The sequence below is a fragment of the Coloeus monedula genome (genome assembly GCF_965178545.1).
Source record: "Coloeus monedula genome assembly, chromosome: 14".
Taxonomy (NCBI): Eukaryota; Metazoa; Chordata; class Aves; order Passeriformes; family Corvidae; genus Coloeus; species Coloeus monedula.
Genome location: NC_138794.1, coordinates 6,560,245 through 6,579,058, shown reverse-complemented (window position 1 = coordinate 6,579,058; position 18,814 = coordinate 6,560,245). Strand labels below are relative to the sequence as shown.

Sequence of the window (18,814 nt, the reverse complement as noted above, 5' to 3'; positions counted from 1 at the left end):
AGCCAGTCAGGAGCTGCACCCCGGTACTGACAGCTGAAATCCACGTGCCTTCCTCCAAAGCAAAATGAGGAATGGCTCAGGCTGACAGCTCTTGGATGCATAATCCCAAACACAGTTGGCAGCCAGTGTGCGTGGATAACCTGGGGCAGCCTCAGCCCAACTGCTGGCAGGCAGCATGCCGTCAGAAATGCTCACATCTCTCCAAGGAGAAGCCAGGATGTGGGGTGCAGAAGGAAGGAGGGAATCCCTCCCCAGCCCACCCTGCAGTGCTACCCTAACCCTCTTGCTCTCCCTCTGAGGCCTTGCTGGAGCCAAAGTGCCCCTTCCCAAGGCACGAGCGTTCCCCACCGCACCCCTTTTTCTGTTCCTTTGCTAATGAGAGCCTCACCCACACGCAGGGAAGCTCAGCAGACTGGCTCTGAGCATGCAGTGGGCTTTATCTGGGGAATATCTTGGCAGCAGTGCTGCTGCCTTGCCACACTAACAGAGCCCCGTGCTCTTTCCAGCAGCTGCGTGTGGGGAGCTACCTGGCCTCTGACCAAATCACAGCCGGCTACAGCAAGGAAAGGGGGAAAAAGAACTTAAAAGGCCCAAAGTACAGACCAAAAGGCATCCTGCCCTGTTTCATCACGGTACCTGGCACTGCTGGCAGCCATTCCAAGCTCCTATGTTTTAATATTTCAATAGCCACTGCCTCCATGAAGTGGCCAGAGGATGGGGAGAGCCAGGTGCTCTCACCTTGTTCCCTTTAACAAACACTTCCAAGTAACCCAAGCAGTAAGCATTGCCAATGGCAAGTTCACTGCCTTAAAAAAAAAACATATTAGTATCTCTTAACCCCCCCAACTGAGTAACAAAAAGGGCTTCTCAGCCATGTTTGCTGAGGGATGCAGCCTCCATCTCCCCAGCACTGTTGGTCCAGCTGAGCCCATAAGCCATCCCTGTGCCCCCAGTGCCCAGCCTGGCAAACCAGTGCTCTCGGCAAGCTCCTTGCCATCCCTGCGCAGTGGCCAGTGACCAGTGGTGGGGCTGGGTAGCCCTTGGTGACACCCTGGCATGATGCTGGCAGTGGGGCCCCAGCTGTGCCTCCCACTCCTGGTGTCAGGAAGGGATGTAGAAGTTGCCTCGGAGTCCTGTGCGGGAGGACAGAAGGGTCTCGATCACTGTGTTGGCTCCAGCCGCAAGAGAGGGGACGTGGACGTGGCTCTGGCATCTGGGGAAGGAAAGAGAAAGCTCATTAACTACTGTGGTCCTCAGGTCAGAGCACACAGGGCACTCACTGGGGTAACCCCCATCCCAAATCCCTGAGGTGGGTGGAGGTGGAAAGCAGCTGGTTTCTTTAGGAGTTGTGTTGTCCTTTTCGAGAGGAGAGGAGAGGAGAGGAGAGGAGAGGAGAGGAGAGGAGAGGAGAGGAGAGGAGAGGAGAGGAGAGGAGAGGAGAGGAGAGGAGAGGAGAGGAGAGGAGAGGAGAGGAGAGGAGAGGAGAGGAGAGGAGAGGAGAGGAGAGGAGAGGAGAGGAGAGGAGAGGAGAGGAGAGGAGAGGAGAGGAGAGGAGAGGAGAGGAGAGGAGAGGAGAGGAGAGGAGAGGAGAGGTCTTCATCTGGGGAGGACTCAGAGCCAGGTAGCAAACTTCTGTGGACATGACAAGAGAATGAAAAGTTGAGGGAAAAGTTTTCTTTTTCTTTTTCTTTTTGTTTTTTTTTTTTAGGGCAGGGAGGAGAGCCCAAGAACTGGAACAGACAAAACAAAAAGACCCTTTTTCTCTTTTTCCACAGGTTCCTCCAAAAACATCCGTATCACTGACATTTCCAAGGGGTTGATTAATACAGTCTGGGGCCAAGCTCAGACTGCACATGTTTCCATCTGCCCAGGGTTAGGAAAAGCCTGATTTTCATCGACTTTCCTCCCCAGGCCAGCCACTCCCTTCCAACACTGCCTGATAAACTGGCTTCAGAGACAACCAGCTACTTGGAAAGAGCAGCAGCGGCAGAAAAACTACAATCCCTGTTTATCCAGCCTTGCTATTATACACATGCAAATAGGTTTCCCTAGGAGCCACCGGGAGAAAGCAGCTGTGACTCTGTTCCGGCAACTCCAGCAGGGTTGCAACAGGTTGCAAGCAACCACCCACCCCAGCAGCACACAGGTGAGCAAGGAGCAGCCTCTAGGAGCCAGGAGATTATCCTGAGGTTCTTTGGGCTGTTGTTTGCAGGTACACAGGTCTTGGCATGGGAAGGTGCCTTTCTGTGAGCAGGGCTCCATGCATGAAGCCAGGAATGATGCAGGCTGCAAGGTGAAAGCACTGCTCCACGTGGAAGGGAGCCACACCAGGCATCTGTAAAAGTGTCTCTGCAAAAGGCTTGTTATCTAAAGCTGTAATATAATAACCAGGAAAAGCCACGGAATTGACCCAATTCTTAGTGTGAGCGTGGTATTGGAATACAGCTCAGAGCCTGGCACACGGCCTAAATCTTTGCAGGAGCTCTGGGGCCAAAGTTCAGCTTTTAGGTGCCATACCAGCCTCAAAACCCTTCAGCCCCAGTCGCTCAGCGCTCACCCAAAGGCAGGTGCCAGCTGCTGGTGCCACCCACAGCCCTCACGGGAGCTAAATGCACCAAAAGGCTCCAGAGGGAGCCACAAAATCAGCTCCAAGCTTCTGCATGTGTCCCAGGAATCAGTGCCCAGCCACCAGGCTCTGCTCCCTACAGCAAAGACTGAGAAAGGTCCTGCAGGAGCTAAAAAGCACCTAAATGGGAACCCCAGGGCAGGGGAACCCCTGGCTCCTTGCTTACTTCTGTTTGTCTTGAGATGGGAATTCCAACATCTCCACCCCAGGAGAGCATCTGAGGCTCAGGAGGCAGTGCAGAGGGATGCAGTGACTCCCCTTTCCAATTCACCTTCCCTGGCTGGACCATGCAATCTGAAGTGACCATCCCACCCCCATCTGTGACTGCCCCATGAAAATGAGAGTGTCACACAGGACAGACAGTCTGGAGAAGCCGCTTTAATGTGGAGACAGGCAGCTTGGAGAACCTGTTTCTGGTGCTGCCTGAAGTCACCTCTGGGAAGGTGTTGAGTTGTCCCCATCAATTGTCTCTGCACAGGAGTGTGACAAACTACCCACCATCCTCCCCCTGGCTGGGTTGTGCTTGTCTTTATCAACACAGAGAGTCTTTATTAGCTGAGTGCTCAGTGGTTTATTTCCCATTTGTAATGTTTTGCCTCCTGATGGCTCCACCACCACGGGTGGGAGGGGACGAGGCTTTCACATTTCATATTGCTAATCACACTTGGTCCCTGGAATTAACTGTGGGTAATAAGCACTAAATTAGTGCCACACGGCCACCTTGGCAGCAGTGCTGGGACCTCTGCTGAAAGGTGCCCTGGCTCTAGCTGGGAAGGGTGAAGGCCTTGCCCTCGAGGAAGCATTTCCAGCTGATCAGTTTTATGCTCTTAAGAAAAGCAGGATGGGTGGTTTATGATCAACGTTTGTCAAGGACAGACTATTTGGTTTTCTGGGACCAGTTTATAGGCAGGAGGTTATTTTTCCCATGAGTATGAAGTACTGTCTCCTGCCATGTGATTGCCCAGGCCTTTCCCTACCAGCCCACCTTGTCCTGCTCTGAGGGGTGGTCCCTCCTGAGTTGAACAGTGGAAGGGAGGCAGTTCAATAGGAACCTGGGCAGGTGCTGGCCAGCCTGCCTTCTGGGCACCCCTACTTGAAGAAGGATCCCATAGGGACCAAATCCAGGGTTTCAGCAGAGATCTTCCATGGTGGGAGCTGCAAACCAGAAAACCCCTCAGCCAGACCTGCAGCAGGACAATGGGGTAAACTGGATCATAGTCAAAGGATCTTATAGGCAGTGACCCCAGGTCCCAAGCCCAGTTTTGGCACAGATGCAGCCAGAACAGCCAAGGCAGGCACATGGGACGTGGCTGCTGCAGCATGGGCAGCCTGTGCACATCAGGGATGTTCACTCACCCATCTTGGTGCTTTATGTACAGAGCTGTCACAGTGGCTCAGGCCATAACAATAACTTAGTAAAAAAACCCCAAAAAAATACCACTCTAGAAAAATCATGTGGACAGACATTCTTTCTGGCAAGAGCTTGTGTGTATTTTAAATACTTCTTTTAACCAAAGACTGGAGGCAAAGCCAAAAAAGCACATAAAACCCTCACACAGTGACTTTTCACCAGCTTTATTTGCAGTTCCTAGTTTTCTGTGCTTGTGTTAGGCTCCAGATTACAGGGGGGGAAAGAAGTATCGATACAACCCCCACAAAACTATTCATTAAGTCTGAACAACCCAAATATAGTATAGAGGAAAAAAGGTAGCAGAGGAAAGTAACATCACTGTGACTTTGAAGACTGTTTCTTATTCGGTGGCTGAGGAATCGACTCCCATCTCAAACTACTCCCTATTCCTACTCCCAGCCATGTGGCTGGTGTTGAGCTTTAATATTCAGACACATCTGCTACCAGAGAAAATTAATTTTCAGCTCTAGGATGGCTCTTAAAGGGAGGCCCCATTGACCTGAGCTGAAAATGATGGAGTCCTCACAGTCTTTGCTGCAATATTTAATAGCCGAGTGACAGTTAATTAGATTACTGAGCCACTGTGACAGATGCTAGGCAACGCCTGAGGAGGAGAATTTGGAAAGGCCATTATCTTCCAATGCTGGGAGCACTTCAAGATCTCATTTTAACCCTTTCCACTCTTGCCCTGCCCTCATGGTGGTCTAACCCATGTTAAAACCAGGTGTTTCACAAAGGCCAGCATAATGCCCTGGGTGATTTTTTTCCCACCTGAGAAAAGCAGGTGGTCACGTTGGGCTAATGCCTGGCAGAGGTGCCAGGAACTCCTCCTGGGTTCCCATCTGACATCAAAAGAGATGATCACTGGGAGGTGCCAGCAATTTCACCCACTGGGAGATTCCCAGGCGCACCAACCACACCAAGTGGAAAGCAGGGAAGTGAGAGGCTGTCAGAGAGTTTGGGTAGCATTCTTTTCTCCCTGTATTAAGTGAAGTGGATTTTGATGAGTCTGTGGAAGAATTTCCCTCGCCACAGTCCCCGCTTTCCAAATAAAACTGTAAGTGAAGCTTGTCAATCCCGCACCCATACGTGAGGGTTTCCCAGCTCCTTCATCTGGCTGGGATGTAGGCTCCAACCACCAAGGCAGGGCTATGTGTGCTGCTGGCACTGAGAAACCTGCACACTGAGATAGCAGAGGTGTTACAGACTTCCTGGGAAGGTGATGCTATCCAAGTGTTGCCTGTATCACTATCTGCTTTCACAGAGCAAATTGAGAAGAGTTTTTGGGCTGCATCTCAGCACAGGTTGGTGAGGACATGCAAAGAGCCCTGTGGAGCCACACTGACAATCAAAAGGGCAACCAAACATCCCACTGGAGAGGAAAGAGGAGGAATCAGCAGCCCTGTCCCAGGGACACTGCAGCAGCACCTTCCCTGAGCAAGAGAAAACTGGAGCACCAGAATGAGACACGACATCATGGGTTTCCACCAACTTTCTTATTCTCACACAACCCAAAACACTGATAAACACATTCTTCTTCTGGTTACAAAACCCCTTCCCTCCCACTCAGGTCTGACACAGAAGTCTCAGAAGTTCTGATTTAACAAGCAACAGTTTGGATGATAAATAAACACCAAGACCATCAAATGCACCATGGCTTCTGCGCTTTTGCTTCTGCTACCCACTGAAGTGTAAATACAGAGCATAAAAAGAGAAACAGGACTTGCTGACATTCCAAGGGTCACTTGCCTACATATTCATCATTTCTAAATACACCACCCAGAAAATCAGCAAAAATATCAAACTACTGAGACATTTCCAAAGCACTTGTTGCCCTGGTATCTCCCAGGACTCACATGCAAGTGTTTTTGAAACCTTAAGAAGAAACCTTAACTCCCTCAACTGCATGGGATCAGGATGTACTCCATGGTGAGAGCAGGTGTGGACACATCTGCCCACCCCCCACCTACAGAAGGGTGATGCTGGCACATCCAGCTACCTTGGAGCAGAAGGAGAGGAGCCCCAACCACCTATGTAGATGTATCTCTTAAGATACTGGGAGGATCATCTGGAAATCAGAGAACCCTGGGAGCTAGCTAGACTTACAGCACTGCAGAGCTGGCTATTCTCTCCTGGCTCTGCATCCCACTTTTAAATGCTCCCTTCCCATAAAATAACCTCATGAGCAACCTGGAACCTATGGCTTCAGCATGGGGTGTGGAGATGCAATTGAGGCAAGATAGCAATGTTCAGTTTAAGAGGAGGAGACCCTTACCTTTATTGACCTCCTGGAAACAAGCCCCCAAGCCGTGCCCCTCATCATGAGGGCAAGTGCTTCCAGGTGCTGACAAAAGCCGTGGGGATGAGTGAGTAAGGCACCGTGGTGATACAGTTCCACGTGTCTGATGTAGGGTCATAGCAGTCCAGCGTTTTGCATCTCTGAGTGCCAAAGTAACCTCCTACCACGTAGAGTTTATTCCCCGAGGCCAAGGCGTGGCAGGACATGCGCTTGGCCGTCATGTCCCCGATGCGCGTCCACTGGTCGGTCTCGCAGTCGAAGCGGTAGGCAGAGGCTGCCGTGAACTCTGTGTCTCCTCCCATGATGAAAATCTGGCTGCCCAGGACAGCGGCCGCTGTGTAGCGCCAGGGCTGCGGGCACTCGGCCTTGATCATCCATCGGTTCTCAGCTGGATCATAGCACTGGACTTTGGACACCATGTCTCGGTGGATGCTGGTCCCACCAAAGACAAAGAGCTTGAGCCTGGCGCTCACCACCGCGGCGTTGCTCACTCCATCTCTCAACGGAGCCACCATCGTCCATTTGTTGGACATGGGGTCGTACTTCTCTACTTGCTTCAAGGAAACAGAAGGAGATGCAGGGAAGACTCCAGCTACTGCAGTGTGTCCACCAACCACATACAGGCAGTTTTCCAATTCGGCCGAGCCATGCCCAAACCGAGCAATTAGCATCGGGGCAGCTTTGGACCATTCCTCATGCACAGTGTCATACACCCAAACATCTTTGGAGACCCCATTCTCTGAGCCCCTGCCTCCAGTGATGTACACTTTGCAGCCAATGGCACAGGCACTAAACTCCTTCCGTGGACTCGGCAGGTCTGCTTTGGGAATAATTTCCTTTGCTTTGTGATCCACTTGGTAGATCTTATCACACATGAAGGTCTGTCCGCCCAGGATCAGCAAGGTGTGCCCAGCTTTGCGAGGCCTGGCACAGGGGCTGGTGACCACTCCATCATTCTGGAGGATCTTCTTCTTGCACTGAATAGCTTCATCCAGGACAAGCTTGTTCCTTTCATCCACCATGATCAAGTCCTCGCAAGCCAAGGCTTCCTTCAGGCATTCGGAAGGAAGCAAAGCCAGACGAACATTCCTAAGAAGTTCTGGGAGATAAGCCTTCCGCTCATCCAGATCGTATTTCACCCACTGCATGACAGCCTTAAAGACCTTTTCTTCATCCTCAATTTCCAGCTCATCACTGGAGATGAGGTCCAGCAAAGTGTCCTTGGAAAGGTTGTTGAAGTCCTCACTCTTGTGAACAGTCTCAAAGTTGACCAGGCACATCCTCCAGGAGAGCTCATAGAGCCGCCGGCACTGATGAGCATCCGAGAGCAGCATCATGCCCAGGCAGTTGGAAGGGTAGAGGTTCTTCTCCAGGAACTCAGCTGCTGCATCTCGGACGTCATGGAACTGCAGCATGTCCCCAGCCTCCAGGAGAGACTCTGCATTCTCCTCATTGATAATGATCCGAGAAGAGTAAGCAAAGTCCAGCAGTAGCTCCAGCACCTCCGGGTGGAGGCTGTCATGGAAGTTCACCTCGTCATCCAGGCTCTCCCGGAGGCCATTGCTAAACATGGCCTCGAAGTACCTGCTGGAAGCAGCCAGCACTGCCCGATGGCATGGGAACGACCTGTTCCCTGCCCAAAGAGTGACATCGGTGAACATGCAGTGCTTCCGCAGGGTGTTCAGGTGCGACAAGACGCAGTCCGGGTGGGAGGCCTTGTGAAAAAGCAGGATGTTCATGGAGCCGGTGCTGGTGCGGGATTTACGGTTCTCGTGGACGCTGACAGACATGGTGGCAGAGCTCTTGCCTGCAGGGAAAAGAACAGAGAAATCATTATTCCCTTGTCCTTACTGATACAAGGTATGGAGAACACGTGCATTCGCTATCCAACCCTGGTACACTGCCAGTGGACCTCAGAGGTGAAGCACCAGATGACATCCCCGTGGCTCCTTCTCCGTGGCTGCTCCTGCACCCTGCCTTGCAAAGCCCCTTCCTCCTGCACCCTCACATCCTCCAAAAAATTTAACTCCGGCCAAGCAGGGCGGGAAGGCAGAGCAGGGTGAAGGGGGAAATTCTGCTTTGGTTTCAACAAAGGAGCAACAAAGTGAGGCAATCAAACCTCAAACTTGGTGGTAGATTGTTTCAACAGCCCCCAGAGGGTATTGGCAAACCGCAGAAGAGTTATTTTTCCTTAGAAAACAGCATCTAGAGAGCAGACTATCCAGGATAAAGGGCATCGGTCTGCTCCTGGCTCAGCAGAAATCAAGTTTGGCTTCTGATTTTCATGTAGATTACTGCAAGTTTAGGAAAGGCAATTGCTACAGGTTTTATTTACAGAATATTAAATTACCAGCACAATCCAAAAGTTTTGAACAAATTTTACCAAACACATTTGTTGCACTTTTTGATGATAAAACTTACCAGACACCTCATGTGACTTAAACATTTTTCAGGACAGATTCTCATCAGAATAAGACAAAAGAAAGACATAAATTACACTTTTTACCAGACAGGCAGAATCTAACACAAGGCTTTTATTAGCTACTATTTCATTTAAGTGCTACATGATACCAATCCTTGCCTGTAGAAGAAAACCCCTTTGGACTAATCAAATTAATACTACCTAGTTGATAAAATCCAAGTCATTTGCTCCAAAATACTTTAGCCAGCTGTATTTTGTTCCCCATGTAACTAAAGCAGACACACGCACAGCCCACTCTTACAGGAGAAAGTTAATAGAGAAGTTGTCCCGAGGTTTGAAAAATTAACCTGAAAAAAATCAAAATGGGGTCAACCTTCACTCCAGTCACTGAATTATTTAGATAGTCAGCTGGGGAAGAGTTTTTAGATGGGTTCTTTTTGTTGATGTTGGTTGGATGGGTTTTTTTTTTAACTTGCTCTTCACAGCCTGGGGTTTCTCAAGGGTCTTTTCACCCTGCAAACACAAGGTCTGCAGATGAGCCCTCTCCTCCCCAGCCAGGCTGAGCTCACCAGCACTGGGGGTCTTGGGGAAAACCCCGAAACGCCAAGAGAGTGGATGCAGCGCTCCCAGGCTGCCGGCAGGTCACAGCCTTGACCTGGCAGTGACCGGGAGCTGCACCACCCTCCCACACTCCATGGGTGGATGACCTCAGGAGGAGGCAGATGGCCAGATAAGCTGCCTGACTCAGGCTCTGCTCATGAGCTTCCTGCCCCTGCTTCTCCAGCGCCTCCAAAAGAGTCCGAATTAGACAAACAGTTGTGGGCATGTTGCTCCTTCCCCACCCGCTGCCATGACTTATTGAGGTTGGTCTTCTCAAGGCCGCACTCATTCCTCAGGGCTGTGTCACACTCCAGAGTAAAGTTTCTGTGCTTCTCCGTGCAGAAGCAGCAGCTTGCCCAAGCAGCCACAAGTCCCACTCGGCCTCCGAGTCAGGGGCAGGAGCACTGACTCAGGTAATCAGGTGGGATATGTCCATGGCCCAAACTCCTGCAGCCTGGGATAGAGGCTGACAAGCTCATTTCACCCGTGACTGGAGGCTGTGCAAAACCAAGGCTCCAAAACAGGAAGGAAAATGCTATTATAGAACAGCACTTTGAAGTGCATCCGAAAGAAATGTTTCCAACATCTACACCCAGAATAGGAACAACACTAATTTAAGAGGTTATATGGATTCCCATGTCAACGCCAAAGCGCAGAATACAAATGAAACATTTATGACTCTGCTAAAAGCTATTGATTTAGGTTCCTATTCCTACAACCTCAGAAACCATCCTGCCACTGCTACTGCTTTCTTTGCTCACAGCTCAGGTCAACTATTCAGTGTTAACCTTTGATTTGCTTATGCACAAAAAAAAAGAAGCAATTTATATAGGACAGCTATGGAAACAAACAGCAGGAAGGCAGCAATGATTTTTCTGACACTAAGATTAAATGCAGCTACTCAGAGTGGAAGGAGCAGGGCATTTAGAAATTAAAATGTCTCTATAAAAGCTGAAGCAAAGCCATTTCTTATATATACATCCACAAAGAGACGCATACATATATGACACATGTGCACACAATACATATATATCAAATCTCAGGCTTCTAGCATCAAGTTATCTATCCCAGGGAACTTGGAGGCAAATAATATTTCTATCCTACATGTATTGAACAATATCCAGGGAATAAATTGGCAGGTTGCAGTCCAGTCCTCAGCACTGCTCTTCCTATCACATTGTCCCTACAGGCACCAACTGATCCCTGGTGCAGCTGGAAGTGTGAAAGTTAAAGATGCCACAGTCACAGCCCCTTTACTTGGCCTCTCCTGGAGCACAGTGTCAATGGTCACAGACAAGCAGGGCTAGACAGAACATTAAACTGAAACTAAAGCAGCCCCTGAACTCTGGGGTGCAGCCACCTCACCAGAAAGCCTTGCTTGTGGTTTTCAGCAACACCCAAACAGGTTTTTCTGAGGGCTTCTTGAATCCTGCCATAGCTAGGTACAAGCACAAAAGTGGCAGATACTAATCCTTCCCCTCACAAACTCCCCTCACCGAATGTCTCAGTCTACCAGAGACCTTGGCATCCTCTCACCCATATCAGACAAACAGAAACTGCACGCAGCAGCTACTTCATCTGGCAGGCTTCTTCCAAAATGTAGCAGCTGACAAACCTCAGAAGCCTGTAGGCAAAGTGTCTTCTATGATTTCATGATGTGCACAAAAGTGCTTCGATTTAAGCCATGTTTAACTGCAGCGATGAGCAGGCTGGACCTGTGACACGTGCACTTCTCTGAAGCAGACGCATGCAGAGCACAATCTGGCCCCTACCACACTCCTTGCTTCCCTTACCCAACTACTGAGCTAAAGAGAAAATGCAGAACTGCTCAGAATGAGGAGTATTTCACACAAAGCAACCTGTCAGTGGCTCCTGCCAAGCTCCCACCTGCTCTGTGAGAGCCCGGGGGTTATTGGAGCTCCCAGCTGCATCTTCCATCATGCAGGAAGCTGCTACTGGAACAGCCGTGTCCACGGGAACAGCAGAAGGCATGACCTGAACAAACTGGGGCCTGGATTTCTCCATGCTGCATTCATTTTTTTTCCTTAGAAAGGCAGTTATTGAAAAAATAAGTATCTACTGCATAACCTTTTAAAGGGATCTTAGTGCACGCAGAGGCAGATAATAATCCTTCTTCCATATGGATGAGGGCAGAGGGGCATCAGCTTTTTGACAGCTATCCAATGCTGTCTGCTGGCTGTAGTATTCCCCTGGCTGTCTGCAGCCTTTGTACAGCCAGGATGGGAAAGACAGGTTTTTTCCAGCAGAGCAAGATAAGGTTCCTTTGAAAATCCTTCCACTCATCCAGACAGGGCAGACAGGAATCCTGAAAGAGGGAAGGAGTTGGCCCAAGAAAAAAGACCCCTCAAATCTCAGCTCATGAAGAAAACACCCCAGCAGTCTCTCTGGACAGGACAAAGCAAAAGGGGAAAAACAAAAGCACAGAGCTGGCCAAACTCCCCACTCAAAGAACCACAGCTCTCCTGTCTGAGTGCCTTTTGCTTCCTACAAACCACACCCCAGCAGAAGACTTTCCCTCCCAGGCTGACGGGTCACCCTGCCAGAGCCCTGCTGGAATGGTCCTTCAGGAGAACCTCAGGAGACACTCTACCACCTCTTGAAAAACCCAAGCCCATCTTAGACAGATACTTTGAAGCTGTATCAGGCCCTGTCCCCCGTCACAGAAGAACTGCATGTGAGTGGACAGCTCAGAAAGGCTATTGATACATGAACTATATTTAGCCAGGCTTGGGGTTCCCCCTCCATCTCAAACCAGCAGGCTCTCCACAAATCTCCAATTTCATTCACCTTCAGGGAATCACCAGCTGAGATCCTGCTTGCTTTCAAGAGGACAAGATTTGAGAGTGATTAAGATGTTCCCCAGTCGGACTTCAGGGGATCAAGAATCATTTCTGCTTAGAATGGCAAAACTACATGGTTTATAAATGCTCTCCCAAGACCATAAAGGCTGTCTGAACACCAGCGAAGACCCCAAATCCCATGATCCGGAGCTGGCACTTTCTGTTTCGCCCATGAGAGAAGCAGCAAGCAGAACATGTTTCTTTCTCCCCCACTCAACCATGAACTATTTAAAGCTGTAAATAAGTAAATAAATAAGCAGCACGGTTCCCTGCTGGCTCAGCTCAGAAGACCTGGAAGACGCTACTCACACTGCAACAGTTTCATTCCCAAGCAGCCATATGGGCCCTCTATGCATGTGCTGCACTACAACCTACAGACACTCCTTCTAAACCAGAGCAGACCCACCTGGAATGGCCAGTGACAGCAGGCATAAGATTCATTTTTATTTTCTCTCCATCTCACAGTATCAACCCTGTGGGGTGAAACACTGTCTTGAATTCAGTCAAAGTTTAACTTCTCCCTGAAAGTGGTGGGATCAATTCTCTACTAATTAGTAATGTGCCTGCTCTCTCATCCCAAATATCTGTACTTTTCCAATGCTTTCATGGACTCCACCACCTGGTGCTTAGGCCAGCAGCGTTATCCCAGGCCAAAATTACTGCTATAGAACCAATTTCTCCCTTTTTACTGTAGAGAGTAGCAAACTAGAAACATAAAAGTCACCTACTGTGTTGTCTTCACAGGGAAGAGCTCCTTGCACAACTGCTTAGGAGAAAGAGCAGTGAGGCAACACGCTGTCAAACACTGAGCCAGATACAGCTGTGTTTCAGATGCAATTTCCCAGCACTGGAGACCATCAAAAGGTTTGAGAAAGGGCATCTGTTACATGCAGGCATTCACGTACTCAGAGGCAGCCTGAGCTTCAAAAGTGGAAAAAAACCCAACAGAAACCAGGAAAGGATGGTGGGGGAGAAGAACAAGAAAGGGGAAGGAACAAATGTGAAGATGTTTTCAGATAATTTTCCTGTCCTTGCATATCACAGCAGACTGTCAGGTACACAGCTTGGAGCTGCTTGAAATGCTCAATACTAATAATGACCTTCTGTCAAGAGTGCTTGAGATGAAAGGAATTAAAATTGCACCTGGCATTTAGTGCAGCACCACACTTGTTGAGCATGGAGCCTGGGCTGCTGCCAGGTGGGCAGCACGGGACCTTCACTACATCATCTCCCAGGCATGCCCTCTGCTCTGGCACACTCCTGCATGCAGACTTTGCTCTCTAACAGGTTGGGTTCATCTCCAGCAATTCCGATGAATTTAGTGGTTTGCCTGTGTCAGCCAAATTTGTTCCTGTTCTCTTCAGGATGACTAACACAGCAAAGATGCAACTGTGATTTTGCAGGGTGGAATTCAGACAACATAACTGCTGTGAATCAGAGGGTATCACTCTGGATTTGCCCTTCCTGACAAACTCATGATGTTTCACCAGGTTTGCAAACAGGCAAACAAAGGAAAGACAGCTGACTCCATCCCCTCAGTGCAGAATTTCTGATCCTGCCCCAGCCTTTGAGAATGGGAAGCATCCTTATCATTTCTTCTCATTTTCTCACTTCCTAGTCTAGCCTGTACACCCTAGACAGAAAACAGAGGGACCACGTGAAAGGCTCCTTCTGTTGGCTCAGACAGAAACTGGGAGGTTTTCCAAGCCCAATTCTGTAGGCTCCAGGAATCAGATTGTCTGGAGAAGATCCGGGTGCATATCTGAACATTTTGAAACTCAGTCTCAGAAACTCGGTCTGAGTTTCATATCCCACTCATATCCTCATATCCCATTCTCAGTAGTACCCACCATTCCCCCTTTAAACCCATGCTCCACTCTGAGCCCAAAGCCACCACAAGAATCTACTGAATGCCACTTACTTGATAGAAAATCAAAACATTATTGTCAAGCTGAACCAATTAGTGAGGTTCTTGTTTTGTCTTGCAAAAGCACTGGTAAAAGGGGCTGTAGTGCCTCAAATCTATGACATGCACTCATCTGAGTCAAAGGCAACCATGCTCCAACCACAAAAAAATGCCTGTAGGAAATGTTCTTTGCATGCAATCCATGCAGTTCTAGTCACAAATCAGGCATTGGACTTGCTACTTTGCAGCTGAGATACTCCATAAAGGTTCTCGAGCTACCTGTGACACAATCGAATAAAGTTCACGTTCACCACTAAGCACAGTGGCTTTGCTGTTCCTGGGAATACCACGCCCTCCTACAACCACTACCGAAATCGGGATAAATAATGCTTTTAGCCACAGTCCAGGCTCCAGACAATAGCTTTTCACTGCTACGCCTTAACCCCAGCGGATCTTTTCAGAGCCCATGATTCATTTTAGAGGCTGTGGTGGGGTTTTGTCCTTCCTGCTGCCCTCCAGCTCTGTTTGTGAATACATCCCATTCTGCCAGATCAATCACAGGCGCTTTGCAAAATGAATGGGGGCTGCAGAGGAGGCAAGCAAGTTCACAATCCCGTCTACCAAATTATACCCAAAAAAGCTCCAGAATGGGAACAGTCTACTTGATTGCAGTACCTAACCCAGCTCCATCTGGGCAGGATAAAGTCCTTTTCAAGCAAGCCAAACTTGCTAATGTGCTGCAAAGGCAAAAGGCCTTTGGTACTTCAAACACAGAGGAACCACACGCCACTTCCCAGGGAGAGTTTAGGAGATGAGATGTGGTACACATGAAATTAATGCCAGAATAACCACAGCAGCTGCTGACTCCAGAGATCTTATTCAGATCCTCCCACTCTCCCAGCTCTGAGGCTGGCAGAGCTGAGTGCTCCGGTGGCCAGGCTGACCAAAAGCCCTGTCACGGATGCTCACACCAAACAGGTCTGTCTGCCTGCCTGCTGTCAGGGCAGGATTTCAATTTTTGGCCTGGCCAGTTAAGCTGGGGTTTTGTTTTGCCTTCCCTATTCCCCTGCCAGGCAGGAGATCATGGTACAACTGCCAGGTTTGGTTTGCTCATTTGCAATTCTGGCTGGAGTTCAGAGCCATGGAGATGGGAGGCCCTCACGCCTCCTGAATGGATTAGCCCCCGATGCTGCTGGGCATGAGGGACAGCCACTCCCAACTGGATTGTAAAGTGCTGACAGATATTGAAGGGTTTGGGGCTGCAAGACAGGGCATTGCTTATTGCCCTCTGGCTCTGGACAGAAGGAACAAAAAAATCTCAGATTTTTCCATTTCAGTACTCACACAGCATCAAATCACACACTCAGCTTGCAAATTCTGTGCCACTGTGGCATCCCTGCAGCAGCCCAGGCTGTCCCGGGCATCCCTGCAAGCAAACAAGAGTGATTGCCAGTGTGGTACAGTAATAAATTTGCCTCACCACAGTGTGACAGGCTATCATATAAAACTGGTAGTCTTTGCAAAGCCTAATGGTCAGTAAGCAGACAGTGGTTATGGGACATTCAACATTCCCAGGCTCCTCCAACGGGGGAAAGACAGAGCTGTCTGTTCTGGCTGGAGTGATACTAATAGTCACTATGGGGATATAAAGCTGATAAGCAAAGACAGAGCGATGTGATGGTGGTTAAAGGTCAGGCCAGGGGGCTTGGGGCAGCTTGTTACAGCTAAATGCTTCCTAGCCAGTATTCCTGCAGGCACTGTTTTCAGCAATGCCAGCTACACTCACCGCAATTCAACTACAGTCTGTGAAAGTGGGGAGTAAATCTACCCCTCAGTTCAAGTGCTGACACGGCTCAAAACCTGCCCCTTCCATGGTCCCTGAGCACAGTGAGCAGCTGTGGCTGCCACAGATACCCTGGGCCAGCTCTGCCTGTCCTGCTCCACCTACTCACACCCAAGCCAAGGCACTGCTCAACACTCTTTTGTAATACTGCCATTTCCTCTCCCCACCTTGCAACTCTGCCTGTCCTCTTCCACCTCCACAGATGGCCACATCCTGCCCTTCCTGTTTCACTCATCCACCTTCTAAGCATTGCCTAAAACCTCCTCTGGCTGCTCAGAAGGACCTGAACTCCTGCAGACTTTGGGGACAGTTGGTCACCACCACAGGGACAAAACAGCTATCACAATTCACACATGCATACGTACACATAGATATGCACACACTCCTTATCTCCATCCCAGACCATGTCCAGCACGCCCTCCAGAGCTGGAGGAACCATACTCTGGATCAGACTCATGCTCATTTTCACACATTTGGAATACATGTTATGCAACATCTTGTAATCTGTTCCACAAGCTGTCGCTTCACCAAATTTCTTTTGCCTTGTTTCTTCAAACCATTTTCAACTTGCCTTAACTCCTCTGCAAAAGCACATCTGAGACACCAACCTCTCTGCTGGAGTTACTTGAGCCTGCCCCAAACACAGCATGAGAGGATACTGCATTCTGCACACATACTGAGGCAGGAGGACTTCAGTAAACAAGCCTCAAATACTTGAGAAAATGAACAAGAAAGGAATGGGAAATTTAAGTTCTTCAGTGCTGAAGCTGGTTACAGTCTCCCATGTCCATATTATGGTGTAATTCTGCACCAATTTTCGCTCTACTTTTAATCCTGAGAATCTCGCACCACCTCACACCTTCCTGCTGCAGAGCAGACTTCCACCTATGCCTCCTCCCCAAGTTCTTTACTTGGGCTTATCACAAAGATAAGCCAGAGCAGATGATTGGGGTTAAAGACACAAAAGAGACAAAATATGTTTTCAGATAAGATTTGATTCGAAGCAGAAAACAGGACCAGGAAAACAGAGAGGCCCCAGAAAGGGTCCTACAGCATTAAGGAGTCAGACTCTTTGAGAGATGGACAGAAAGTAAAACATACAGGAGAGCCCAGGGACAGAGACAAGAAAGTAGAGGAGAGCTCAGAACTCTGGACGGAGACTGTCACCAGAGCAGCTGAGCCAACAGCAGCAGCTGGCCACCACCAGAACACGTGGGCTGTGTTACACATCTCGGGTTGCTCCTAAGGTGAGTTCAATAAAAATAAGTGTCACAAGACGCAGGAAGGAAGAAGGAAAGACAAGGGAAGTTGTCAAAGTATAAAGGTTACAGTGCTGCTTGTTTTCTTCTTGTGGATCTGGATCTGTCCTGGAGAGGAAGAGGTACATTTGCAGGAAGGTTACAAAAGCCCACAGCACCCTGGCTGAGGAAATCACTCCAACAGATCACAAGAGAACACACGCAGAGATTGCCAGGAAAGGAAAACAGAGCAGTCGTGACACTGGGGCTCTCCACTGGAATACTGTGAAACATTCAGCTATCTGCTTATGCAAGGCTGAGGGTAGATTTTCCAAGCACAGGTCTGGCTGGTCTAAGCCCCCCACCCCAACAACTACAAGTGGATAGACAAAGAAAATAAAGAAAAAAAAAATTAGAAAACTCAACTACCAAACAGGCTTTAAACTTTTTTAAATGCAAAGGGGCCCGTGAGGACAGCACAGGGAGGGTGAACTATTTTTCTCCTCTGTCAGCTCAGCTCAGTCATTCACACAGACCTGCTCACTTCTCTAGACAGGCTTGTTCGAACCGATTTCATCAGAGGCCATGAAGCTGTGTCCCTTGGAGCAGTTTTGAGACATATATATAGGGACGAGAGAGGAGGAAAAGAACAAAGCAAAAAGCAATACCACTTTACTTTCACATTCGTGGGATTAACAGCTGAAATAGCTGAGATTTAATATTTTTTAATTTTCTATTTTTATTTTTTTTTTCTTTAGAAGTGAAAAGTCCTTCCCTCCTTAAACCTTTCCCTGCCGCTTCCTGCCTATGGAACACGATGCTCCAAACCCCGGCGAGTCCCGGGCCGGTACTGGCGGTAGCACCTGAGGTCCCTCCTGTCGGAGGGCCGGCACATCCCCGCCCCCACGGCTCCGAACCCCCGCAAACCCCTTGCTCGGAGGAGGTCTAGCAGCGGCGCGTAAACCCAAAGCTGGGGGGAAATCACTCACCGTCGCTTGGCCCAGCCGAAACCTCCGGAAGCCGCGAAGCCCCCAGCCCCAGGAGGCAGGGATGCAGGAGGCACGGCTGAAGCGCGGAGCGATGCGCGGCTCCCCGCGACCCCGGCGCGGCCCCGCGCGCTCCCCGCGCACAATGTACCCACCGGGCGGGACCGGCCGCGCGTGGGACCGCGGGGGCGGGGCCGCCTGCCGCCGCCGCCGCCAATCAGCGGGCGCCATTCCTGTGACGCGCCCTCCCGCCACGCCTCCTGCGGGAGCACCGACCAATAGGAGGGCGGGAGGGCCGCCTGTGGGCGGGGCGAAGGGAGATGGCTGTCCGCGGGGCGGAGGGCCGCCTTCCGCCGGGCCGGCCTTCCCGAGCTGCGGCCGCTGGGTCAGGGCCCCCGGCGGCTGCTCCGGAGCTCCCCGGAGGAACCCGGCCCCTGTGCCCCGGCCTTCCCCCCTGCAGTCAGCCCGCCGCGGAGTCATGCCCGGCCAGCCCTGTCCCCGCGTGTTCCGCAGCGTGGGCGCCCCGCGGAGCGATGTCCCCGCGTGTCACTCACCCACCGCCCGCCCACGCCTGCAGCGGCACAGGGAAAGTCAGCAGAACCCGGCTAAAATTCAGGCAGAT

General features: G+C 50.1%; 1 protein-coding gene across 1 annotated transcript; it reads right to left on the bottom strand.

Moving 5' to 3' along the window:
* Positions 1-348: 348 nt before the first annotated feature.
* On the bottom strand, positions 349-18,296 carry KLHL25 (kelch like family member 25). The gene is made up of 3 exons (XM_082290471.1): positions 18,196-18,296; positions 6,313-8,143; positions 349-1,213 (listed from the first exon to the last, which is right to left on the bottom strand). Exon 2 carries the CDS (start codon positions 8,124-8,126, stop codon positions 6,357-6,359), a length of 1,770 nt encoding a protein of 589 aa, XP_082146597.1. The 5' UTR covers positions 8,127-8,143; positions 18,196-18,296; the 3' UTR covers positions 349-1,213; positions 6,313-6,356.
* Between the last annotated feature and the right edge of the window lie 518 nt (positions 18,297-18,814).

What these genes read in the sequence shown, in the direction of transcription:
- KLHL25 (XM_082290471.1), bottom strand. Translation starts at nt 8,126, where the DNA reads ATGTCTGTCAGCGTCCACGAGAACCGTAAATCCCGCACCAGCACCGGC.